At 51.7% G+C, this 26,824-nt stretch overlaps 1 protein-coding gene across 1 annotated transcript in view; it reads left to right on the top strand.

Moving 5' to 3' along the window:
- The window catches only part of LOC132565774 (phenylalanine--tRNA ligase alpha subunit-like), a 31,935-nt gene extending 11,709 nt beyond the window's left edge, over window positions 1-20,226 (top strand). Inside the window, exons 5-13 of the mRNA XM_060230502.1 lie at window positions 3,650-3,742; window positions 5,362-5,490; window positions 7,143-7,258; window positions 8,609-8,693; window positions 11,375-11,474; window positions 12,595-12,763; window positions 14,176-14,253; window positions 16,646-16,760; window positions 19,876-20,226. Of these exons, the coding sequence (XP_060086485.1) occupies window positions 3,650-3,742; window positions 5,362-5,490; window positions 7,143-7,258; window positions 8,609-8,693; window positions 11,375-11,474; window positions 12,595-12,763; window positions 14,176-14,253; window positions 16,646-16,760; window positions 19,876-19,981 (991 nt within the window). The 3' untranslated portion in view covers window positions 19,982-20,226. The remainder of the gene's footprint in view (window positions 1-3,649; window positions 3,743-5,361; window positions 5,491-7,142; window positions 7,259-8,608; window positions 8,694-11,374; window positions 11,475-12,594; window positions 12,764-14,175; window positions 14,254-16,645; window positions 16,761-19,875) is intronic.
- Window positions 20,227-26,824: the final 6,598 nt, after the last annotated feature.

Consider the following 26,824-nt stretch of genomic DNA (forward strand, 5'->3'; position numbering starts at 1 on the left):
TTTTCTGTGGCCCCAGAAGGTAGCACCAGAACCAGTGGGTTGAAATTAAATCGAAAGAGATTCTGGCTCAACATTAGGAAGAACGTGACAGAGCAGTTCCTCAGTGGAACAGGCTTCCTCCTTGGGAGGTGGTGGGCTCTCCTTCCTTGGAGGTTTTCCAACAGAGGCTGGATGGCCATCTGACAGCGATGAAGATCCTGTGAATTTAGGGGGAGGTATTTGTGAGTTTAGAGCGGCTCCTCAGTGGAACAGGCTTCCTCCTCGGGAGGTGGTGGGCTCTCCTTCCTTGGAGGTTTTCCAACAGAGGCTAGATGGCCACCTGACAGCTCTGATGATCCTGTGAATTTAGGGTCATCTAGTCCAACCCCCTGCACAATGCAGGAAACACATAAGTACCTCCCCCTAAATTCACAGGCTCCTCACTGCTGTCAGGTGGCCATCTAGCCTCTGTTGGAAAACCTCCAAGGAAGGAGAGCCCACCACCTCCCGAGGAGGAAGCCTGTTCCACTGAGGAACCGCTCTAAACTCACAAACGCCTCCCCCTAAATTCACAGGATCCTCATTGCTGTCAGATGGCCCGCTAGCCTCTGTTGAAAAACCTCCAAGGAAAGAGAGCCCACCACCTCCCGAGGAGGAAGCCTGTTCCACTGAGGAACCGCTCTAAACTCACAAATACCTCCCCCTAAATTCACAGGATCTTCATCGCTGTCAGATGGCCATCTAGCCTCTGTTGGAAAACCTCCAAGGAAGGAGAGCCCACCACCTCCCAAGGAGGAAGCCTGTTCCACTGAGGAACCGCTCTAACCTCACAAACCCCTCCCCCTAAATTCACAGGCTCCTCATTGCTGTCAGGTGGCCATCTAGCCTCTGTTTCAAAACCTCCAAGGAAGGAGAGCCCACCACCTCCCAAGGATGCCTGTTCCACTGAGGAACCGCTCTCACTGTCAGGAAGTTAGAATCATAGAAATCTTAGACATTTTTTTTTTTAGAATTCTATTTCCACAAAGAGGTGCCTGATTAAAGAAACGTTAATGGACTGGCTTGCTTTTTGTGTAAAAGTTGAGTTGTTCATTAATTACTTAATTAATATCCCGCCCTCCCCACCAAAGGCAGGCTCAGGGCGGCTCACAAACCAAGGGTCAACACAAACACATTAGTGTGACCGATACAATAAACAACAATAAAAACATAAAAACAATTTAAAACAATTGCATGTGCTTCTATCACGATTTCATAGTTTCAGGCCGCGGGAGGGAAAGAGGGAAAGAATTTCCGAGTAAGTTCTACTATTAATACCTTCTGAGGAAGATCAACTATGAAACGGACTTACTTCCAGACCAGGGGTAGCCAAACTTGCTTCGCATAAGAGCCACATAGAATAAATGTCAGATGTTTGAGAGCTGGAAGACATGAACCTCAGATTTTTGAGAACTGCAAGATGGGAAGGAAGGAAGCCAGGCAGGCAGGCAAATAGATGGGGAAGGAGAGGGGGAAAGAAAACAACTTTAACTTTAAATGAATGCATTCTCCAAGACAGCCAGTGGAGCAGGGGGGGCTTTGAGAGCCACACAACACATCTGAAAGAGCCGCATGTGGCTCGTGAGCCAGATTTTGACCTCCCCTGATCTAGATGCTTGTCAGCTTACTATAGAAACTGTTTTACAGTATCACAAGGATGGGACTTTTCTCGTTGTTGTGATACAGGATCATATAATCAGTTGTGAGATTTTTCTGTTGTCTGTGATACCTAAGGACAATTTGTATTTTTATGAACTACAGCCACAAATCACAGTGATTGCTTGTTATGAGGTGATCCTGTTTGTTTTTCGGAACTACTATTACAGGCATGAAGGGGGGAAAAACCACCCACTGACCATACAGAACTGCCGGCAAACAGACAAGCAAGGCTTTGCAGCACTATGACACTGTCAGAACATAAGAGATGCCACGTTGGATCAGGCCAATGGCCCATCCAGTCAGGCACCTTGTGGCCAAAAACCCAGGTGCCATCAGGAGGTCCATCAGTGGGGCCAGGACACTAGAAGCCCTCCCACTGTGCCTCCCCCCAGCACCAAGAATGCAGAGCATCACTGCCCCAGACACAAGAACATAAGAAAAGCCATGTTGGATCATGTCAATGGCCCCTCCAGTCCAACACTCTGTGTCACACGGTGACCAAAAAACCCAGGTGCCATCAGGAGGTCCATCAGTGGGGCCAGGACACTAGAAGCCCTCCCACTGTGCCCCCCCAAGCACCAAGACAGAGCATCACTGCCCCAGACAGAGAATGCCAACGATAAGCTGTGGCTAATAGCCACTTATGAACCTCTGCTCCACATTCTTATCCAGTCCCCTCTTGAAGCTGGCTATGCTTGCAGCCACCACCACCTCCTGTGGCAGGGAATTCCGTGTGTTAATCCCCCTTTGGAGGAAGAAGGACTTCCTTATAAGGACATAATTATAAGAACATGGTGGACCTTTTAAAAAGGTCAAATTGCAGGGCTTTGAAGTGCCACCTGTGGTATAATTGTTTTTAATTAAAAGCTTTACAATAAGAACATAAGAGAAGCCATGTTCTGTGATTTTTATGAACTCTAAAACAGAAAAAGAAGATACTGGATTTATATCCCGCCTTATACTCTGAATCTCAGAGTCTCAGAAGAACACCGCAGATTTATACCCTGCCCTTCTCTCTGAATCATTCTCAGAGTGGCTCACAATCTCCTTTCCCTTCCTCCTCCACAACAGACACCCTGTGAGGTGGGTGGGGCTGAGAGAGCTCTCACAGCAGCTGACCTGTCAAGGACAACTCCTACGAGAGCTATGGCTAACCCAAGGCCATTTCAGCAGGTGCAAGTGGAGGTTTAGAGAATCAAACCCGGTTCTCTGCAATAAGAGTCCGCGCACTTGACCACAGCACCAAACTGGCTCTCAGAGAGGTCACAATCTCCTTTATCTTCTCCCCCCACCACACACGCAACAGACACCCTGTGAGGTAGGTGGGGCTGAGAGAGCTCTGACAGAAATGCGCTTTCAAGGACAACCTCTGCCAGAGCTATGGCTGACCCAAAGCCATTCCAGCAGTTGCAAGTGGAGGAGTGAGGAATCACACCCCGTTCTCCCAGATAAGAAGATGAAGATATTGGATTTATATTCCGCCCTCCACACTGAAGAGTCTCAGAGCAGCTCTCAATCTCCTTTACCTTCCTTCCCCACAACAGACACCCTGTGAGGTGGGTGGGGCTGGAGGGGGCTCTCACAGCAGCTGCCCTTTCAAGGACAACCTCTGCCAGAGCTATGGCTGACCCAAGGCCAAGCTAGCAGGTGCAAGTGGGGAATCAAACCCGGTTCTCCCAGATAAGAGTCCGCACACTTAACCACTACACCAAACTGGCGCTCTACACCAGATTTGAATCCAGTTTTGGTGCATTCTGTCCATGGGGACATACTGGTTTTCTAGGTCATTGGGTTTTCTAGCCTCTGGATCCCGGAACAGGGGCTCTAACAGTGTTAATGTGCTTTGCATTGCAACAGCTGTTCCTCAGTACCCAACCTCACACTCTCATGGATTCTCCGGCAACAGACATTTGGGAGTCTCCTGCCTCTTTGTCAGACGGAATGAACCACAAAGTTGTGTGTTTGTTTTCAGGACTGTGAAGACGTACTGGATCAAGAAGGGCAGTGCTTTCAGTACGACCGTCACCAAGCAAGAGACAGACCTTACCCCGGAGATGATTGCCAGGTGAGGAACTGCCTCCAGAGGCTAGGGTTGCCAGGCCAGCTTTGGGTTGGGAAATACCTGAAGATTTGGGGGGGTGGGCTTTGGGGAGGGGAGGGACTTCAATGGGGGAGTGGTGCCATAGGGCCCACCTCCCCAAGGGGCCAGGGGAACCGATCTCTGTTGCCTGGAGATCAGTTGTAATCCCGGGAAAATCCAACTACAGACCCTTCTCAAGGGGGACCAGTAGAAGGGCTTCAGCTCTTGGCCAGACTTGGGGCCGCACTTCCAGGTTGCTGTTTCTTTCCAGCAGTTCCCCATGTTTTCTGGGCCTGGATCTTAGCTTAGGAGGTGGCGGCTTCTCCCTCCGCAGTGTAGAATAAAGATTCAGCAGTGATGCCCTGACTTGGATATAAGCCCAGGCAAGGCTGATCTCATCAGATTTCGGAAGCTGACTCTGGCAAGGACTTGGATGGGAGACCTCCTTGGAATACCAGAGCTGGGAGGCAGTGCAGGATTTACTCAGCCAGCTTCCTGAATATTCTCCAGGCCCCCAGGAGGGATCAGTCACCAGAGGTTGCCATGACTTCCAGATGCTCACACACACACACGGATGTATATATGTGTGCGTGTGTGTGTATAAACCACCAATGACCTGTCCTCCCAATGGTGTAGTGGTGAAGTGTGCAGACTCTTATCTGGGAGAACAGGGTTTGATTCCCTCCTCCTTCACTTGCAGCTGCTGGAATGGCCTTGGGTCAGCCAGAGCTCTGGCAAGAGTTGTCCTTGAAAGGGAAGCTTCTGTCAGCTCTCTCAGCCCCACCCACCCCACAGGGTGTTTGTAAGAGAGCCAGTTTGGTGTAGTGGTGAAGTGTGCAGATTCTCATCTGGGAGAACAGGGTTTGATTCCCCCCTCTTCCACTTGCAGCTGCTGGAATGGCCTTGGGTCAGCCATAGCTCTGACAAGAGTTGTCCTTGAAAGGGCAGCTTCTGTTCAGAGCTCTCTCAGCCCCACCCACCTCACAGGGTGTCTGTTGTTGGGGGAGAAGACAAAGGAGATTGTAGGGTGCTCTGAGTCTCTGTCCTTGAAAGGGCAGCTGCTGTGAGAGCTCTCTCAGCCCCACTCACCTTACAGGGTGTCTGTTGTTGGGGGATGAAGGAGATTGTGAGCCACTCTGAGACTCTGATTCAGAGAGAAGGGCGGGGTACAAATCTGCAGCCTTCTTCTTCCTGTAAGCTGCAGAGTCTTGTGAGCAAAAATTCTACTCTGTGAGCTGCTGGCATTAAAGTTGTGAGCTCCTGCATAAATTAGTTTGCTCTGGGGCCATTTTTCCTGAGCAAAGACAAAAACGTCTGAGCTGGGGCCTAAAAAGCTGAGCTAGCCAGTATTCTTAGAGAGAATACTGACAATGCCCCTGGGTGTCCAAATGGGTATCTTGCAGACTATATTGGCAGAATGCTTAACCAAAAAGCTCCTCCTTGCTTGCCGTTTTTGCATTCCACAGTCAGAACGGGGGAAGGGGGGGGGCGGGATTACACGTTTGTCAAAACCGCAGTTTGGAGGGGCTGAGGGCATCTGAGAAGACCCACCTCCTCTTGTGAGACTAATGCTTCCCCCCTTTTCTCCTTCCCCAACCATGCAGCGGCTCCTGGAGAGACATGAAGTTCAAGGCGTATAACTTTGAGGCCCTGGGCATCATGCCTGAAAGCGGCCATCTCCACCCACTGCTGAAGGTCCGCAGCCAGTTCCGGCAGATCTTCCTTGAAATGGGGTGTGTATCTGCTCTGCAGTGTACGGGGCAGGGAAGCGCAGCTGTTGGAGAACGGATGTATCGTGTGCAGTCGAGAAGTGTCAGAAGACGGGGAGGGTTCGCACATGAAGTCCTCCTCTGTTTTCTTTCATGGGACGAAACAGTGGAGTCGCAGGCATGACATGCAGTCACGGCTCAGCCTGCTGGAGAATTCGGGGAACTCGTCTCGTGCCTCAACTTATCCTTGCAGATCATTCCCAGCGAAGGAGTGCTGGCAGAGCGCTTTTGACAGGGACAGACATCTTTGTTTTATAGAAGACTGTATCTTCTAGTGTTCCCTCAGGGGTGCTCAGCCTCTGAATCCCAGAGCCAGGAGGCAACATCAGGGGAACGTCTCAGCCTCTGTGCCTTATTGCTGGCCCTCCAGAGGAACTGGGTGGCCCCTGTGTGAGACAGGAGGATGGACTAGATGGACCCTCCCTGGTCTGACGCAGCAGGGCTCTCTGATGTTCTTCTCAGGGGAAAGGCCTCGGCCTCTCTGCCCTGTTGTTGGCCCTCCAGAGGAACTGGGTGGCCCCTGTGTGAGACAGGAGGCTGGACTAGATGGACCCTCCCTGGTCTGACCCTGCAGGGCTCTGCTGATGTTCTTTTCAGGGGAAGGCCTTGGCCTCTCTGCCCTGTTGTTGGCCCACCAGAGGAACTGGCTGGCCCCTATGTGAGACAGGAGGCTGGACTAGATGGACCCTCCCTGGTCTGATCCAGCAGGGCTCTTCTGAGGTTCTTCTCAGGGGAAGGCCTCAGACTCTCTGCCCTGTTGTTGGCCCTCCAGAGGAACTGGTTGGCCACTGTGTGAGACTGGAGGCTGGACTAGATGGACCCTCCCTGGTCTGACCCAGCAGGGCTCTTCTGATGTTCTTCTCAAGGGAAGGCCTCAGCCTTTCTGCCCTGTTGTTGGCTCTCCAGAGGAACTGGTTGGCCACTGTGTGAGTCAGGAAGCTGGACTAGATGGACCCTCCCTGGTCTGACCCAGCAGGGCTCTTCTGATGTTCTTCTCAGGGGAAGGCCTCAGCCTCTCTGCCCTGTTGTTGGCTCTCCAGAGGAACTAGTTGGCCACTGTGTGAGTCAGGAAGCTGGACTAGATGGACCCTCCGTGGTCTGACCCAGCGGGGCTCTTGTGATGTTCTTCTCAGGGGAAGGCCTCAGCCTCTGCCCTGCTGTTGGCCCTCCAGAGGAACTGGTTGGCCCGTGTGTGAGACAGGAGGCTGGACTAGATGGACCCTCCCTGGTCTGACCCATCAGGGCTCTTCTGATGTTCTTCTCAGGGGAAGGTCTTGGCCTCTCTGCCCTGTTCTTGGCCTTCCAGAGGAACTGGTTGGTCACTGTGAGAGACAGGAGGCTGGACTAGATGGACCCTCACTGGTCTGACCCAGCAGGGCTCTTCCGATGTTCTTCTCAGGGGAAAGCCTCGGCCTCTCTGCCCTGTTGCTGGCCCTCCAGAGGAATTGGCTGGCCACTGTGTGAGACAGGAGGCTGGATGAGTTGGACCCTCCCTGGTCTGACCCAGCAGGGCTCTTCTGAGGTTCCCCCTCTGCTGACTGATGACACAGCAGCAGCCAGCCCTATGATCTGCCCTCTTTGTTTGCTGCCTTGGTGACTGACTGTTTCCCCTTCAGTTTTACAGAAATGCCTACCAATAACTTCATTGAGAGCTCCTTCTGGAACTTCGATGCTCTTTACCAGCCGCAGCAGCATCCGGCCCGAGACCAGCATGACACTTTCTTCCTCAAGGGTCAGTTGTGTTGCTCAGATCCTGTGTGCTCTGCCGCAGCCATGAGCTTGGACTTTGGAAGCGTCTGTGGCAATCCAGGGCCCAGGCTTGTGGTGCTTCTGCCTCCCCCTCTTGCACTGACCCCAGGTGGCAGCGGGAGGGACACGCCTTCTGGACTAGGCTTGCAAGGTCTTCCCAGGCCACCCGCAGGGCATGGGGGGTAGGGTTGCCAACTCCAGTCTGGAAAGCTCCTGGAGATTTGGAGGTGGAGCCTGCAGAGGATAGGGAACTCAGTAGGGTGTCCAGTGGCATAGAGTCCACCCTCCGACATGTCTGTTTTCTCCAGGGGAACCAATCTCTGTAGGCTGCAGATAAGCTGTTATTCCTGGGGGTTTCCAGCTCCCTCCTGGAGGCTGGCATCCCTATTCTGTGCAGTGTGCAGCCCAGTTTTAAGAAGAAAAGTTAGGGTTGCTGGTGGATGGACGTGTGCAACTCTCAGAGGTGCAAACCGATTCTTAATGGAGATAGGAGCTTAACTTGCATGTATCCTTCCTTGGTGTTTCCATGAAGGTTCAGAGTTCAGGGGTGGCCGAACTGCAACTCAGGAGCCACATGTGGCTCTTTCACACATATCGTGTGGCACTTGAAGCCCCCACCGCCCTGTCGGCTGGCTTGGCGAAGGTGCTCGTCTCTTTCAATCACTTCTCCGAGCAAAGTCAGTCAGTGGCTTGGAGAATGCATTTAAAGTTAAAATTGCTTTCTTACTATCTTTCCTCCCCATCTATTTTCCTTCCTTTCTGCCTGCTCACAAGCATCTGATGTTCATGTCTTGTGGCTCTCAAACACCTGATGTTTATTCGTTGTGGCTTTTACATTAAGCAGATTTGGCTACCCCTGGTTCAGACTGTAGACTGTAGATTTATATCCCACCCTTCACTCTGAATCTCAGTGTCTCAGAGCAGCTCACAATCTCCTTTATCTTCTTCCCTCACAACAGACACCCTGTGAGGTGGGTGGGGCTGAGAGAGCTCTCCCAGAAGCTGCCCTTTCAAGGACGACACCTGTGAGAGCCATGGCTAACTCAAGGCCATTCCAGCAGCTGCAAGTGGAGGAGTGGGGAATCAAACCCGGTTCTCCCAGATAAGATTCCACACACTTAACCACTACACCAAACTGGCTCTCAGTACTATACAGTCCCTGCAGACAGCCAGTGAATCAAAAGGGATGCCCATTCTGCTACAGAAAGCAAAAAATCCTTTCACCAGCAGTGGTCAGAGTGGCTGTGGAATTAGCTTTTCCCCAATGCCCTCAGGAAATCCGACTTGCTTTGTGGCTCACACTAAATCTCAGCTTGTGTTTTGTTCTTTCCAGATCCTGCCGAAGCCACTGATTTCCCTATGGATTATCTAAAGAGGGTCAAGCGGGTTCACTCCCAAGGAGGCTATGGATCCCAGGGGTAAGATTGATCAAATCGGGGGGGGGGGGGGCACTGCTTGCCTAGAGTTGGTCCTGGAAATTCAGAAATTGGCTTGGAGAAACAGATGGAGCAGAGGTCCATCGGTGGCTCTTAGCCTTAAGGTTTAGATAGAACACTTTGTCTGGGGCAGTCATGCTCTGTCTTTTTGGTGCTTGGTGGGGGCAACAGTGGGAGGGCTTCTGGTGTTCTGGCCCCGCTGGTGGACCTCCTGATAGAAATTGGGTTGGATGGGCCACTGACCTGATCCAGTATGGCTTTTCTTGTGTTCTTATGTCTGGGGCAGTGATGCTCTGTCTTCTTGGTGCTTGGGGGGCACAGTGGGAGTGCTTCTGGAGTTCTGGCCCCACTGGTGGACCTCCTGATGGCCCCTGGGTTTTGGCTACTGTTCTCAAGTCCAATCCCCAGTAATTGACTTATACCCCACCACACAGTTCCAAAGATTCCAGCTAATGGACCCCTTCTGGACCCTCCATTTTGGTGTAGTGGTTAAGTGTGTGGACTCTTATTTGAGAGAACCGGGTTTGATTCCCCACTCCTCCACTTGCACCTGCTGGAATGGCCCTGGGTCAGCCAGAGCTCTCTTATCTGGGAAAACAGGGATTGATTCTCCACTCCTTCACTTGCAGCTACTGGAATGGCCTTGGGTCAGCCGGAGCTCTCTTATCTGGGAGAACCGGGTTTGATTCCCCACTCCTCCACTTGCAGCTACTGAAATGACCTTGGGTCAGCCAGAGCTCTCTTATCTGGGAGAACCGGCTTTGATTCCCCACTCCTCCACTTGCACCTGCTGGAATGGCCTTGGGTCACCCATAGCTCTTTTATCTGGGAGAACCGGGTTTGATTCCCCACTCCTCCACTTGCAGCTGCTGGAATGGCCTTGGATCAGCCATAGCTCTCTTATCTGGGAGAACCGGGTTTGATTCCCCAGTCCTCCACTTGCAGCTGCTGGAATGGCCTTGGTCAGCCAGAGCTCTCTTATCTGAGAGAACCGGGCTTGATTCCCCACTCCTCCACTTGCAGCTGATGGAATGGCCTTGGGTCAACCAGAGCTCTCTTATCTGGGAGAACCGGGTTTGATTCCCCACTCCTCCACTTGCACCTGCTGGAATGGCCCTGGGTCAGCCAGAGCTCTCTTATCTGGGAAAACAGGGATTGATTCTCCACTCCTCCACTTGCAGCTACTGGAATGGCCTTGGGTCAGCTGGAGCTCTCTTATCTGGGAGAACCGGGTTTGATTCCCCACTCCTCCACTTGCAGCTACTGAAATGACCTTGGGTCAGCCAGAGCTCTCTTATCTGGGAGAACCGGCTTTGATTCCCCACTCCTCCACTTACACCTGCTGGAATGGCCTTGGGTCACCCATAGCTCTTTTATCTGGGAGAACCGGGTTTGATTCCCCACTCCTCCACTTGCAGCTGCTGGAATGGCCTTGGGTTAACCAGAGCTCTCTTATCTGGGAGAACCGGGTTTGATTCCCCACTCCTCCACTTGCAGCTGCTGGAATGGCCTTGGGTTAACCAGAGCTCTCTTATCTGGGAGAACCAAGTTTGATTCCCCACTCCTCCACTTGCAGCTGCTGGAATGGCCTTGGATCAGCCATAGCTCTCTTATCTGGGAGAACCGGGTTTGATTCCCCAGTCCTCCACTTGCAGCTGCTGGAATGGCCTTGGTCAGCCAGAGCTCTCTTATCTGAGAGAACCGGGCTTGATTCCCCACTCCTCCACTTGCAGCTGATGGAATGGCCTTGGGTCAACCAGAGCTCTCTTATCTGGGAGAACCGGGTTTGATTCCCCACTCCTCTACTTGCACCTGTTGGAACGGCCTTGAGTCAGCCATAGCTCTCTTACCTGGGAGAACTGGGTTTGATTCCCCACTCCTCCATTTGCAGCTGCTGGAATGGCCTTGGGTCAGCCATACCTCTGGCAGAGGTTGTCCTTGAAAGGGCAGCTGCTGTGAGACCCCTCTCAGCCCCACCCACCCACAGGGTGTTTGTTGTGGGGGGGGAGGTAAAGGAGATTGTGAGCCGGTCTGAGACTCTTCGGAGTGGAGGGCGGAATATAAATCCAGTAACGTCTTCTTCTTCCATTTTGAGTTCACAAGAGCCAGTGAATGCTCAGGAACAAATATAGGGGTGGGGGGAGTTTGAAATTTAAGGTGTTGAATATAATTGTTCCCTGACAAAAGTAAGGACTGTTGAATTTTACAAATAATAATAATTACAATGAATGGAATATTGGGAGAGAAATATTTTCTGTTTCATAAGTTCTGTTAAATATGATTGTTCTTGACATGCATATTTATGTTGTGTAATCTTTTTTCCTTTGTGTATCCTTGGTCCACTATTTCTGTTTTGCATATGTGTGTGCAGATTGATGGATGGATGATTATAATGATGACGATGATAGATGGATGGATGGATGGATGGATAGATAGATAGATAATAATGAAGAATGGATAGATAGATATTTGGGGTGGGCTTGATGGTCTGCAGAGGGTGAGGAAAGCAGGAAGCTGTTGACTCTGAGAGATCTGGCCAACCTACCTGCAACTCTTACTGGATACAAGCCATTAGCTGGTGAGACCCTAATGAAGAATTCTACAAGTCGAACGTTGATTGAGATGCCACCAGCGAATGTGTTTTTTATTTGTTCCTCTCCCAGATACAAATACGATTGGAAGCTGGAAGAGGCGCGGAAGAATGTGCTTCGGACACACACCACTGCAGTTAGTGCGCGCATGCTCTATCAGCTGGCACAGCAGGTAGTTCCCAGCGCATGTTCCTTCCTGGCTCGGGGGAGGTGACAGAAGAGCAGGGCCACTGAGGGGATGGGGGAGGGCTTCACCCACATCTCGTGGAGTCAGATGGACCAGAACCAACGGGTTGAAATTAAATCAAAAGAGTTTCCGGCTCAACATTAGGAAGAACTTCCTGGCCGTTAGAGCAGTTCCTCAGTGGAACAGGCTTCCTCCTCGGGAGGTGGTGGGCTCTCCTTCCTTGGAGGGTTTTCAACAGAGGCTAGATGGCCATCTGACAGTGATGAAGATCCTGTGAATTTAGGGGGAGGTGGTTGTGAGTTTCCTGCATTGTGTGTGTGGGGGGTTGAACTAGATGACCCTGGAGGTCCCTTCCAACTCTAGGATTCTATGGTTCTAACTTCCTGACTGTTAGAGTGGTTCCTCAGTGGAACAGGCTTCCTCCTCGGGAGGTGGTGGGTTCTCCTTCCTTGGAGGTTTTTCAACAGAGGCTAGATGGTCATCTGACAGCAATGAGGATCCTGTGAATATAGGGGGAGGTATTTGTGAGTATAGAGCAGTTCCTAAGTGGAACGGGCTTCCTCCTTGGGAGGTGGTGGGCTCTCCTTCCTTGGAGGTTTTTCAACAGAGGCTAGATGGCCATCTGACAGCAATGAAGATCCTGTGAATTTAGGGGGAGGTACTTGCGAGTTTAGAGCGGTTCCTCAGTGGAACAGGCTTCCTCCTTGGGAGGTGGTGGGCTCTCCTTCCTTGGAGGTTTTTCAGCAGAGGCTAGATGGCCATCAGACAGCGATGAGGATCCTGTGAATTTTGGGGGAGGTGTTTGTGAGTTTAGAGCGGTTCCTCAGTGGAACAGGCTTCCTCCTTGGGAGGTGGTGGGCTCTCCTTCCTTGGAGGTTTTTCAACAGAGGCTAGATGGCCACCTGACAGCGATGAGGATCCTGTGAATTTAGGAGGCGGTATTTGTGAGTTTCCTGCATTGTGCAGGGGGTTGGACTAGATGCCCCCAGAGGTCCCTTCCAACTATGATTCTATGACCAGGCTGATGTCAGGGGCTCTGCTTGTTGAAACCGGAATCCTTGTGCTGAACCGAAGCCCAGAGATTTGATAACTGCTCTCCCCGCAGGAGAAGTTCACCCCAGCCAAATACTTCTCCATCGACCGGGTCTTTAGGAACGAGACGCTGGATGCCACCCACTTGGCTGAGTTCCACCAGATCGAAGGGGTGGTGGCCGACTATGGCTTGACGCTGGGAGACCTGATGGGGGTCCTGAAAGAGTTTTTCACCAAGCTGGGTAAGAGAAAAAGAAGAGATGGGATTTATATCCTGCCCTTTGCTAGCCAAAGGAGTCTCAGAGCGGATTACAATCTCCTTTCCCTTCCTCTCCGCACAACGGACACCCTGTGAGGTAGGTGGGACTGAGAGAGCTCTCCCAGAACTGTTCTTGAGCAGAACAGCGTTTTGGCTGACCCATTCCAGCAGCTGCAAGTGGAGGAGTGGGGAATCAAATCCAGTTCTCCCAGATAAGAGTCCGCGTACTTAACCACTACACCAAACTGGCTCTCAGGAGACAGACACCCTGAGAGGTAGGTGGGGCTGAGAGAGCTCTGACAGAAGCTGCCCTTTCAAGGACAGCTCTGAGAGAGCACTGGCTGACCCAAGGCCATTCCAACAGCTGCAGGTGATGGATTAGGGAATCAAACCCAGTTCTCCCAGATAAGAGTCTGCGCATTCAACCACTACACCAAACTGGCTCTCTGAGTGGGAGGAGGAAAAGAAGGAGTGCTGAACGAGAGTGGAGGTAGGAGGGTAGGCCTGGTGAGGAGCCAAAGAGGCATTCTCTATTAGCTGCTTTCCCCAGTTCCAGGAACCCCCAGCCTCTCAACTCAGTTTAGCAGGAGAATCTGTAGCTTCACAGAAGAGCTTCTGCATGCAGAAGGTCCCAGGTTTAGTCTCCGGCATCTCCAGTTAAAAAGAACCAGGCAGGAGGTGATGGGAAAGACCTTGACCTGAGGCCCTGGCTCAGTGGCAGAGCCTCTGCTTGGCATGCAGAAGGTCCCAGGTTCAATCCCCGGCATCTCCAGTTAAAAGGACCAGGCAGGAGGTGATGGGAAAGACCTTGACCTGAGACACTGGCTCAGTGGCAGAGCCTCTGCTTGGCATGCAGAAGGTCCCAGGTTTAGTCTCCGGCATCTCCAGTTAAAAAGAACCAGGCAGGAGGTGATGGGAAAGACCTTGACCTGAGACCCTGGCTCAGTGGCAGAGCCTCTGCTTGGCAGGCAGAAGGTCCCAGGTTCAATCTCCGGTATCTCCAGTTAAAAGGACCAGGCAGGAGGTGATGGGAAAGACCTTGACCTGAGACCCTGGCTCAGTGGCAGAGCCTCTGCTTGGCAGGCAGAAGGTCCCAGGTTCAATCTCCGGCATCTCCAGTTAAAAGGACCAGGCAGGAGGTGATGGGAAAGACCTTGACCTGAGACTCTGGCTCAGTGGCAGAGCCTCTGCTTGGCAGGCAGAAGGTCCCAGGTTCAATCCCCAACATCTCCAGTCAGAAGGACCAGGCAGGAGGGGATGTGAGCAACCTCTGCCTGAGATCTGGGACAGCCCCAGCTTGTCTGAGTAGACAGCACTGACTTTGCAATTAGCAGGGTCGGATTCCATATAAGGCAGCTTCAGGTGTTCAAGCTTTTCATCTTCTTTCTTTGGCAGGAATCACACAGTTGCGGTTCAAGCCTGCTTACAACCCGTACACGGAGCCCAGCATGGAGGTGTTCAGCTACCACCAGGGTAAGTGCAGCCTGGCAAGCAGCAAGATGGGGCCAAGATGCCCTCTGTGCCACGTCTGATCCTCTCCGTGGGGCAAAAAGTACCGTAAGTCGCCCAGGAGTCAAACGTGTTTTCAGCAGCCAGACCAGGAAGCCGTCATGTTTGAGGGACAGAGCAGGCAATCTCTGTTTGCGTTAATACCTGGGAACCGTTTCAGATATTTTCCACTCTGGACAGGAAGGCAGCTACGTCATCACAGCTTTAGGAGGAGTTCCAGCTGCTCCCACTTTAGCCACCGTAATCCCCTTATGACTCACACAAGCACAAAGCTCGGTCAGCCCGATCATGCGCTGCACTTGAGAACGTTTTTCCATTGTGGGGACGCAGCCTGGCGATGCTCAGATGGGCTCCTATTTCTGGAGATCCCAGGTGGCCTCGAATTTAAAGGACTCCCTCCTTTCCCAAACACCCTGTCAGCATTTATTTTGAAGTCCAAGCATATACATCAGCCTCAAATAAAGGCCTTTGATTGCATTTAGCCCTCCTTTTGTAGGAGAAACAACTCCGTTTAAAAGGCTACCAGAAATAGTTTTGTAAAATGGACACATTTCATGGTTTTGAACCCGTTGAGGGGGGGAAATAACCTTTCGATAAGGGGGAAACCTGCAAAGAGGGAGAGAGGAGCAAGCAGCTATGGCCTTCGCTCTTTCCTGCATCGCTCAAGCTCCGATTCAGCCTTCTGAATCTGCCGGGATGGCTCTGCACACGTGAGAGCACCGTGGGAACCGTCACCTCGTGATTGGTGGAGGCCGCTGCAAATCCCACGCTGAATGCAGTTTGCAGATGGGCTGTGAGGGGCTTGCCTCTTCCCTCCTTCAAGTCCTTGAAGGGCTGTGATCTAGAGGATGGGGTGGAATTGTTTTCTGTGGCCCCAGAGGGTAGGACCAGAGCCCAGTGGGTTGAAATTAAATCAGGAGAGTTTCTGACTCAACATTAGGAAGAATTTCCTGACCGTTGGAGCGATTCCTCAGTGGAACAGGATTCCTCCATGGGAGGTGGTGGCTCTCCTTCCTTGGAGGTTTTTCAACAGAGGCTAGCTGGCCATCTGACAGCAATGAGGATCCTATGAATTTGGGGTAGGTGTTTGTGGGTTTCCTGCATTGTGCAGGGGGTTGGACTAGATGACCCTGGAGGTCCCTTCCAACTCTATGATTCTATGAGGCTGTGAGCCGGTCAGCTGCTGGCACTGTCTCCCTTGAGGGAGTTGGCATGCGATTGCAATAAAAAAGGCCAACGCCATGCTGGGAATTATTAGGAAGGGAAGTGAAAACAAATCAGCCAGTATCATAATGCCCCTGTATAAATCAAGGGTGCTGCCTCATTTAGAATACTGTGTGCAATTCTGGTCACCACACTTCAAAAAAGATATTATAGCATTGGAAAAAGTGCAGAAAAGGGCAACTAGAATGACTCAAGGGTTGGAACGCTTTCCTTATGAAGAAAAATTAAAACGCTTGGGGCTCTTTAGTTTGGAGAAACGTTGACTGAGGGGTGACATGATACAGTTTTATAAGTATGCATGGAATACAGAAGGTAGAGAAAGAAGTACTTTTCTCCATTTGTCACAATTTGAGAACTCGTGGACATTCAATGAAATTGCTGAGCAGTTGGGTTAGAACGGATAAAAGGAAGTACTTCTTCATGCAAAGGGTGATTAACATGTGGAATTCACTGCCACAGGAGGTGGTGGCGACTACAGGCATAGACAGCTTCAAGAGGGGATTGCATAAGCATCTGTTGCAGAGGTCCATCAGTGGCTCTTAACCGCAGTGTATTGTTGGAAATCTCTGTCTGGGGCAAGTGATGCTCTGTATTCTTGGTGCTTGGGGGGGCAACAGTGGGAGGGCTTCAAGTGTCCTGGCCCCACAAATGGACCTCCTGGTGACACCTGGGTTTTTTGGCCACTGTGTGACACAGAGTGTTGGACTGGAGGGGCCATTGGCCTGATCCAACAGGGCTTCTCTTATGTTCTTATGTGACACAGAGTGTTGGACCGGATGGGCCATTGGCCTGATCCAACAGGGCTTCTCTTCTGTTCTTATGTGACACAGAGTGTTGGACTGGATGGGCCATTGGCCTGATCCAACATGGCTTCTCTTATGTTTCTTATGTCCTGATTGCACCTGGGTTTTTGGCCACTGTGTGACGCAGAGTGCTGAACTGTATGGGCCATTGGCCTGATCCAACATGGCTTCTCTTAGGTTCTTATCAAGACAAATCCTTGCCTGAAAACAGCTTTGTTATATGAATAAAGCGTCTATGATTAGACAAACGTAGAGCTCATCGTTAATGAAGACTGTGTGGTGCTTGACACGCTGCTTTAACGGTGCCCCCTTCTTCTTTTCCCTTGCAGGCTTGAAGAAGTGGGTGGAGGTGGGCAATTCTGGAGTCTTCCGCCCAGAGATGCTGCTACCGATGGGCCTGCCAGAGGGGGTGTCCATCATCGCCTGGGGGCTGTCTCTGGAACGGTGAGTGTCTCCAGCCTCTCCGCCCCCCTCAAGCTTCCTTGGCTCTCCTGGCCTGCCCTGAGGCTGCCGCTTAGCCTTTTGAGCGATTGTCCTTTTTGTGAGCGCGCGTCAGTATTTTTCAATTTTGATAAAATCGTCGTTACTCGTTTATACACAGTTTGTGTTTTGTATTGTGGTTTTCTACTGCATAGAGAGCCCCCGTGGTTCAGAGCGGTAAAGCTGCAGGGCTGCAGTCCGAGCTCTCTGCTCATGACCTGCGTTCGATCCCGGTGGAAGCTGGGTTCAGGTAGCCGGCTCCAGGTTGACTCAACTTTCCCTCCTTCCGTGATCAGTAAGATGAGTCCCCAGCTTGCTGGGGGGAAAGTGTAGATGACTGAGGAAAGGCAAACCACCTCGTAAAAAGTATGCTGTGAAAACTCTGATGCGATGTCACCTCAGAGTCAGAAACGATTGGTGCTTGCATAGGGGACTACCTTTACCTTTTTTTTTTTACCTTTTTTCTGCTGTGCATTGCTTGTTTTCCTACTCCCTGGGGGACTGGTGGTGTCGTGGACCGCATCCAAGTGCCTCTCTCACTCCCATTGCCTTCTCTGGTCTCCTGTAAGACTCTTAGGTAAGCCGGAGTTAATCTTAACAAAGCTTCCATCTGCAGTTGGAGCTCTCTTTCCCCAGACCTCAGTAATCACTGACCCAAGTCACCTGCCCTCCCAGAGGGATTATCCTTCATTTGCAGACCACAAGTAGCTGTGTTGCATCAAGCTTTTGAAACAGCAGCAGGGCAGGGTGGGACTGTGGAGGACTCAAGTTGGGGGGGTGGGGTGGCCTTTGCAAGAGGTATCCCAAGGAGTCTTGTGTTCACTTTTGGGCACCACATTTTAAGAAGGATCTAGACAAGCTGGAAGGGGTCCAGAAGAGGGTGAGGAAGACGGTGAGGGGTCTGGAGAGCAAGTCCTGTGAGGAAAGGTTGAAGGAGCTGGGCATGTTTAGCCTGGAGAGGAGGCGGCTGAGAGGTGATAGGATCACCATCTTCAAGTACTTGAAGGGCTGTCCTAGAGAGGATGGGGTGGAATTGTTTTCTGTGGCCCCAGAAGGTAGGACCAGAACCAATGGGTTGAAATTAAATCAAGAGTTTCCTGCTCAACATTAGGAAGGACTTCCTGACCTTTGGAGCGGTTCCTCAGTGGAACAGGCTTCCTCCTCGGGAGGTGGTGGGCTTTCCTTCCTTGGAGGTTTTTAAACAGAGGCTAGATGGCCATCTGACAGCAATGAGGATCCTGTGAATTCAGGGGGAGGGGTTTGTGAGTTTAGAGTGGTTCCTCAGTGGAACCGGCTTCCTCCTCGGGAGGTGGTGGGCTCTCCTTCCTTGGAGGTTTTTAAACAGAGGCTAAATGGCCATCTGACAGCAATGAGGGTCCTGTGAATTTAGGGGGAGGGATTTGTGAGTTTCCTGCTTTATGCAAGGGGGTTGTACTAGATGACCCTGGAGGTCCCTTCCAACTCTATGGTTCTTTGAGGTGAGGGAAGGTAGCCGAAGCAAGGCAGGGTCAGTTTGAGAATTCTGGCTGTGCCTGGAACTTCCTTCTGCTGCTACTTGTGTGTGATCGTTTCAAGTAGTGTCTAGCATCTGCAGAAGATGAAAAGCATGGTCAGGTTGCAGATGACCCTGCAGGCTTCTCAAGGCAAGAGCCAGTCATAGGCGGTGTCCCATTGCCTGCCTCGGCATTGCCACCCTGGAGGGTCTTCCTGGGGGGGGGGGTCTCCCACCCAAGCAGTAACCACGGCTGACCCTGCTTAAGAGCCCAGGTTGGCGTAGTGGTGAAGTGCGCGGACTCTTATCTGGGACACCCGGGTTTGATTCCCCCCTCCACTTACACCTGCTGGAATGGCCTTGGGTCAGCCATAGCTCTGGCAGAACTGTTCTTGAAAGGGCAGCTTATGGGAGAGCTCTCTCAGCCCCACCTGCCTCACACGGTGTCTGTTGTGGGGGAAGAAAGGAGATTGTAAGCCGTTCTGAGTCTCTGGTTCAGAGAGAAAGGCATCTTCTTCTTCTTCCAAGCCAATCATACCTGCTCCACCTGGAGAAAAGAGAAGGCACTCAAGCAAGAGGGGCTGATGACTCTCTTTACAACCTCGGTGACAGAAACAGCTGTTAATGAGTTCGTAGCAGAGATTCACACACACACCCTCCTTGCTTTCTGATGATCCTGAAGAGGAGGGAGGGCCTCCAAACCGGAAGACCCCTGCCCCCACCTGGGGATTGGCAACCCTATCAGGGCCTTTACAACCTTACCAGCACCCAATCAGCATATCTACAGTCTGACTGCAGTAAGCCCCATTCCCTAGTTTTGCATTCAACCAGAAGTCTTCCTCAAGGAATTCTTCAAATAGTCTTCTCTCGAGGAGAGCCAGCTTAGTGTAGTGGTTAAGTGTGCGAACTCTTATCTGGGAGAATTGGGTTTGATTCCCCACTCCTCCACTTGCACCTGCTGGAATGGCCTTGGGTCAGCCATAGCTCTCACTGAGTTGTCCTTGAAAGGGGCAGCTGCTGACAGAGCTCTCTCAGCCCCACCCACCTCACAGGGTGTCTGTTGTGGGGTGGTGGGGGGAAAGTAGAGGAGATTGTGAGCCGTTCTGAGATTCAGAGTGAAAGGCGGTGTATAAATCCAGTATCATCATCTTCTTAACTTTTGAGATCTGATGAGATCAGTCTAGCCTGGGCCATCCAAGCTCCTGGGCATCTAGCATTTAAAGGTAAAGGTAGTCCCCTGTGCAAGCACCAGTCATTTCTGACTCTGGGGTGACACTGTATCACAAAGTTTTAACGGAAGACTTTTTACGGGGTGGTTTGCCCTTGCCTTCCCCAGTCATCTCCGCTTTCCCCCCAGCAGGCTGGGGACTCATTTTACTGACTTCGGAAGGATGGGAGGCTGAGTCAACCTGGAGCCGGCTACCTGAACCCAGCTTCCGCCAGGATCGAATTCAGGTCATGAGCAGAGAGTTTGACTGCAGTGCTGCAACTTTACTGCTCTGCGCCACGGGGCTCCATCTAGCATCTAGTGCTGAGTAAAAACAGTCTTCAGAAGTGCCTCCAAGTCTCCCGTCTCTTCTCTTCCAGGCCCACAATGATCAAGTACGGCATCAACAACATCCGGGACCTGGTGGGTCACAAAGTCAACCTACAGATGGTCTACGACAGCCCTCTCTGCCGCCTGGATGCCTAGCCCGGCCTCCACTGCCCGACCAGCCTATTTATTAACTCTCCTCTGGTGGGATCGCCAGCCCTGACCGAGCTCTCTTCACCCCCAGCTTTCATCTCTTTCTTTTTCAAGGAAAGCGGCAGTGAAATTCCTTCAGGCCCATCTTTTGGTGGGCCCAAGAACGACCAGGGGCTTTCCTGCTCTGTCTTTGGAAAGGACTTGTAGATCAAGTTGTGTTCAATAAAAGTGGCATCTGCCGGGAATCTTAATCCCCGAGAGCACAGAGTCGGAGACGGGAGAGTCAGAGCCGCAGCTTGCTACACTCGTGGTCTAGTACAGTTGCCCTCTGTGAGGGGAACTCATGGACAGCTGGAGGCTCTCTGCTGCTCATCCCTTTCCCGGGGATTTCTTAGGTCCTTTGCTATACCCGGCCTACCTGGAACTCTCTTCCCTCTGGCTGCCTTGGCCTGCAAATGCGACACTCTGAAATCTCCCTCACTGTGTATTTTCTCCACTCTCCCAGGTGTCTAACCAACACGACTTCCCCATCTTTCTGTGTCATGCATTTTTTAGAGCGTAAGCCTTTTTGGTTTCAAGCAGTTGTACAGTACTCCGCCCTCATTTCTCACCAAGGGATGCTGCTTGGGAGAGGCAGGTGGAGGTGGGGGTTTCGTAGGGTCGCCAAGCTCCCACCAGGGGTGGGGGATCCCCTGCCCGAGAGGACCCCAGGCTGCTGGGGGGATCCCTGCCCCCAAAGAGCCCCATCCCCAGTGTGATGACATCACTCAGCAGTGACATCATCGTGCGGGGATGCTCTAGGAATTGTGCTAATTAGTATTAAATTTTATTTGTATCCCGCCCTCCCCGCCTAGGCAGGCTCTATGGTACCATAGTTTTTTGCTGCAATTCCTAGAGCATTTCTGGTGTGATACTCTAGGAGTCGTGTTAAAACTCTATGGTACCACAGAGTTTTTAGTGCGAGTCCTAGAGTGTCCCCATGTGATGTTCCCGGTGTGATGACATCATTTCCAAGTGACGTCATCACGTTGTGCGTGCTTCTCACGTGCGAAGAAGTAATCTCCCAACCGCAGCTACCGAGGGACTTGGCAACTGTAGGTTTTTGTGTGTGTCTCTCACTGCGATGATAAACCTGCTGTGAGACCAGTCAAAGGATTACAAGAGCATTTGTAAACTACCATCTGAGCTAAACCAGCAGTGGTTAAGGACTCCAGTCAGCAGCTCAGCAAACATGAAGGTCCCATGCTCCTCAGGAGGAGAGTCCTGCTGAGCAGGTATTGCGGTTCTCAACAGAGGGAAAGGCCCAAAATCGGTAGAGGACTTGCTGCAATCCCTCCACCTATAACACACAGCAGTGGACAGCAGCACACGCCGCTCAGACTACTTTTATTGTACAAAAAAAACCCCTCTCTCGGGGCAGAAATGAGAGCAGCCTTTGTCTTCTCTTGGGCACTACTCCCCCCCCCCCACACCCAATCAAGGGCCTGTTCCGATAAGTAGTTGCCACTGTCCTAGAGTCCAGCTTTCATTTATTTTGCAATGCTTTATTTATGTCGTAACCACCTTGAGCTCTGTGAGGAAGAAAGGCAGCACATAAAATGTCTCCAATTAATATCTGGCCCAGCCAAATAGCAGCTGCAGGCTAGGCGAAACTCTCAGGTGCAGAGCATGGCGAGCTTGCTTCTCCGGCTGAGAGCATCTTCAGGGTCTTCTCGGTCTTCAGCAAAAAGGGGGGAGGACCAGAAGAGGTTGAGGCCGCCTGGTCAAAGCTCAGAAATAAACTATAAAGGGGGATTAGGTAAGATTTCTTCCCCATTAATCTGTCAGTAGCTACTAGCCGTAGTGACTGAGGGAAGTCTCCACATCCAGAGACACCAATCCTCTGAATCGCAGAGGAGAAAGCAACATCGGGGAAGGCCTCGGCCTCTGTAGCCCTGTTGTTGGACATCCAGAGGAGCTGGTTTGGACACTGCAAGACAGGATGCTGAACTAGATGGAGCCTCTCACTGGTCTGATCCAGCAGGGCGCTTCTGATGTCCTTGAGAGCCAGTTTGGTGTGGTGGTTAAGTGCGCGGACTCTTATCTGGGAGTACTGGGTTTCATTCCCCACTCCTGCACTTGCACCTGCTGGAATGGCCTTGGGTCACCTATAGCTCTTGTAGTAGAAGTTGTCCTTGAAAGGGCCGCTTCTGGGAGAGCTCTCAGCCCCACCCACATTACAGGGTGTCTGTTGTGGGGGAGGAAGGGAAAGGAGATTGTGAGCCACTCTGCGATTTGTAGTGAAGGATGGGATATAAATCCAATATCATCTTATCAGGGGGAAGGCCTCCGCCTCTCTGCCCTGTTGCTGGCCCTCCAGAGGAACTGGTTGGCCACTGTGTGAGACAGGAGGCTGGACTAGATGGACCCTCCCTGGTCTGATCCAGCAGGGCTCTTCTGATGCTCTTCTCAGGAAGGCCTCGGCCTCTCTGCCCTGTTGTTGGCCCTCCAGAGGAACTGGTTACCCAACTGGTAGGCAGGATTCTGGTCTAGATGGGCTATTGATCTGATCCAGCAGGGCTCTTCTGATGCTCTTATCTCGCACAGACTTAAAAACTAAGTGGAAGCGTCCCAAAGTCACCTTGTTCCGTGACAGGCTGAGCTGGGTCCCTGCCGGATTCCAGGCTGCTGGGCCACTGTGCCTCTTGTTGATTCCACTGGCCCCTTCTTCATAGTGAGATTGGACCGTTGCATGGTTCCCTACGTCGTGGGCGGGCCCTCTAGAAGACTGATGTGCACTTCTTCAAGCTTGCGAGTCGAGCAGGTGCAGCTGTGAGTCGTGACCAGGAAGCCTGAAGGTGGGGGACGCGGCTCCTCCTTGGGGGGTGGGGGGGGCTGTGGCCCCAGCAGGAAGTCTGAGGGGAGAAAGGAAGAGTGGAAGGCCAGGTAGAACTGCCTCACATTCACCGGTTCCATTTAACCCAGCGCAGCAGAAATGGAATTCTCTCTCCACCTTGTTTCCCAAGATCTTTCTTAAACAGGAGCTGCCCCAAACACAAAGCCCTTTTTCCACCACCCAAGCCCCCTGCGAGAAGCTCATCTCCCAGCAGGCGCCCTCCAGTTTTTAGGGTTGCCAACCTCCAGGTGGGACCTAGAGGTCTCACTGAATTACAGTTTACCCACAGACGACACAGATCATGTCCGCCAGAGAAAATGGCTGCTTTGGAGAGCGGGCGCTGTGGCATTTTACTCTGCTGAAGTCCCTCCTGGGGCTCCACCCCACAAATCTCCAGGAATTTCCTGACCCAGAGCTGGGAAAGGAAAGGTCCCCTGTGCAAGCACCAGTCGTTTCCAACTCTGGGATGACGTTGCTTTCACGTTTTCACGGCAGACTTTTTACAGAGTAGTTTGGCATTGCCTTCCCCAGTCTTTTTACACTTTCCCCCAAGCAAGCTGGGGACTCATTTGACCGACCTCTGAAGGATGGAAGGCTGAGTCAACCTTGAGCCGGCTACCTGGACCAGCTTCCGCCGGGATTGAACTTAGGTCATGAGCAGAGAGTTCAGATCACAGTAGTGCAGTACTGCTGCTTTACCACTCTGCGCCACGGGTCCGCTTAGAGTTGGGAACCCTGCGCTTAATAGAAGATGACGAAGAAGATGATATTGGATTTCTATCCCGCCCTCCACGCCGAAGAGTCTCAGAGCGGCTCACAATCTCCTTTCCCTTCCTCCCCCACAACAGACACCCTGTGAGGTGGGTGGGGCTGAGAGAGCTCTCACAGCAGCTGCCCTTTCAAGGACAACCTCTGCCAGAGCTATGGCTGACCCAAGGCCATTCCAGCAACTGCAAGTGGAGGAGAGGGGAAGCAAACCCGGTTCTCCCAGAGCAGAGTCCGCACTTAATCACTACACCAAACTGGCTCTCCAGTTTAATAGGAGAAACAAGGGCTGGTCGTGGCTTGGGAAAGGACAGAGAAACTGGGGGGTGTGAAAGAGGGTTGCCGAGTTCTAGCAGAATAGGGGTTCCTGTAGCCTATGGATTTGAGCCACCCCTGTAAGTCGTCTGTAGGGCCTCTTGAAGCCTGCCAGATTGAAGGACACTGGAAAGTATTGCGCACAACCCCAACTTGCTTCCTTCTTCCTGGATGGGGGCACGAAAACCAGAGGTGCTGGCAAGGGTCGTTTCGTAGAAAAATAGGTGGAGCTCATTAGCATATTCTGCTGCCCCCCCCCGCCCCAGCCAAAAGCAACCCAGTGCAACAAAAGAGAGCCCCAGGCAAGCGAGGCCTGCTTGGGCTGGCTAGAGATCCAGCCAGGCCAAGCAGGCCTCGCTTGCCCGGGGCTCTTCCGGGTTGCCCCTCCTGGTCAAAAGGCCAGCAAGCCACCCACAGTCCAAAATCACATAAGAGAGGTGGAGAAAGGGTGGTGTGGGCTTCTCCAGGGGCTAATGAGGGCTGCTGGGGGCATGGTAAAGTCCTTGGTGGCTGGCTGGCTGCCCGCTCTCCTAATCCAGGGATTGTAAACAGTTGCACCTACTATTCAATGGACAAGGTAGGTGGGGAGGAAGAGGGGGAACTCTCAGAAAGGTTCAGGAGCTGTGCTCCTGTGGGAAAGGAAAGGTCCCCTGTGCAAGCATTAGTCGTTTCCAACTCTGGGGTAACGTTGCTTTCACAATGTTTTCACGGCAGACTTTTTACGGGGTGGTTTGCCGTTGCCTTCCCCAGTTATCTCTGCTTTCCCCCCAACAAGCTGGGTCCTTATTTTACCGACCTGGGAAGGATGGAAGGCTGAGTCAACCTCGAGCCGGCTACCTGAAAACCCAGCTTCCGCCGGGGATTGAACTCAGGTTGTGAGCAGAGCTTAGGACTGCAGTACTGCAGCTTTAACACTGCGCCATGGGGCTCCTGTGAGCTCCTGTTAAATTCAAGGCCCAGGTGCTGGCCTGTTGGCATTGGCTGCTGACTGACATAACTATGTATAGCTGCAAGGATGTTGCTTTTTGGGAGGAACTGAACCAGAAAATTGTCCAGTGCCCTAAATGGAGTGTGATCTGATTTGAGCTGGTTTATTTTCATCTGGTCTTTAGTAAACAAAATCAAAAAGAGTGCCTCCGTGTTAAGCGTCTGTTGCTATTGGGACATGAAATCAAACTGAAATATTTGATGCGGGGCGGGGTGAGATCAAGGGTGATCTAAATGTTGTATCCAAAGCTTTATGTAGAGCTTATTTTTATTGGAATAATACTTGTAAAAGTTAAAGACAACGTGGCACGTCATTTGCATCGCTTGAGAATTTAGCTTCTTGACCGTTATGACTTTGTTCTTTACAAAAAGACGATTCTTGCCTTTACCGGTACAAGATGCTTGTGCCCGTCTGGGTCCTGAGTGCTAATCTATCTGAAACAGAGAAGTGGCTGAAGAGAACTGTTGGGGGTCGGCAGCACTGCTTAGCCTTCCGCTTAGCGAATAAAGCCAGAACCAATCATGCACGTAAAGACCACAGAACTTAGCTGTTCTCAGCACGGAATTGGGGTGAGTTGGATGCAGAAGATTACTTTTCTATTGAAGAGCTGCACACTCCACACCAGAGATCGCCAACGTGAGGCCTGTGGGTGCCGTTATGACCACAGGCTCTTTTCCTGGTGCCCTCTCAGCCAGGGGTGGCCAATGGTAGCTCTCCTGGGTTGCCCCTCCTCCCGGTCAAAAGGCCAGCAACTCCCATCAGCCCCAGCCATTGGCCATGCTGGCTGGGGCTGATGGGAGTTGTAGGCAAAAAAAAACTGGAGAGCTACCCTCGGCCACCCCTGTCTAAGCATTTCTAGAAAACGGGTGTGGTCCAGTGTTCCCTCTAAACTGAGTTAGTGTGAGCTAGCTCACAGGTTTTTTAGCCTCCGGCTCTCACGTTTTTGTCTTAGCTTAGGAAAGATGGCCCCAGAGCAAACTAATGTATGCAGTCGCTCATGATTTTAATGCCAATAGCTCACAAAGGAGAATTTTTGCTCACAAGACTCCACAGGGGTGTCAAACATGTGGCCCAGGGGGCGGATCAGGTCCCCAGAGGGCTCCTATCAGGCTCCCGAGCAACTGGCTGTCATCTGCTTCCTTCTCCCTTCCTCTTGCTTCCTTCTGCATCACAGCTTGCTTTGCAAGGCTTGCTCAATCGCACAGGAGCTACAGAACAAAGCCTATTTTCTCCATTGGCTGAGGCTCCTCCCCTGGGGAGGAAGGGGGTGGGGAGGAGAGCTTGCTTTGCCAGGCTCTCTCAATCGCACAGCCCAGCTACTGAGCCAAGTCACTTTTCCTTCTATTGGCTGAGGCTCCTCCCCTTCCTGGTCCCCTGGGGAAGGAAGGAAAGAGCCAGAGCTTCCTTTGCCCAGTTCCCTGGCTCCCATGGGAGAAATACAAAGAGAGCCCCTTTAAGATCAATGAGTACTAATGTTTTAAGCATGTTTACAGATTTTTTAAAAAAAATCTTTGTGTTTGTCTGTGTCCTTTATAAAGTTTGTATCTCTGCTACCTAATCTTAAATAGGTACACACAGGGCCCGGCCCGACAAGGTCTCATTTATGTCAGATCCGGCCCTCATAACAAATGAGTTTGACACTTAGAGGTAGTATTGATGTGGGGCTTTTGTCTGTCCAGGAGGACTTCTAATTGGCCACTGGAGATTTGTGTAGATTGGGCCATGTTCAGATTTGTTTTAAAAGTTGCTTCTGCAGCAGCTCTCCCCCACCCCCCAACACAGCACATCCAGTCCAACACTCTGTATCACACAGTGGCCAAAAAATTTTTGTATGTATATATATATATATATATATATATATATACACACACACACACACACTGTGGCTAATAGCCACTGATGAACC

This window comes from Heteronotia binoei, unplaced genomic scaffold (genome assembly GCF_032191835.1).
Source record: "Heteronotia binoei isolate CCM8104 ecotype False Entrance Well unplaced genomic scaffold, APGP_CSIRO_Hbin_v1 ptg001653l, whole genome shotgun sequence".
NCBI classification, from domain to species: domain Eukaryota; kingdom Metazoa; phylum Chordata; class Lepidosauria; order Squamata; family Gekkonidae; genus Heteronotia; species Heteronotia binoei.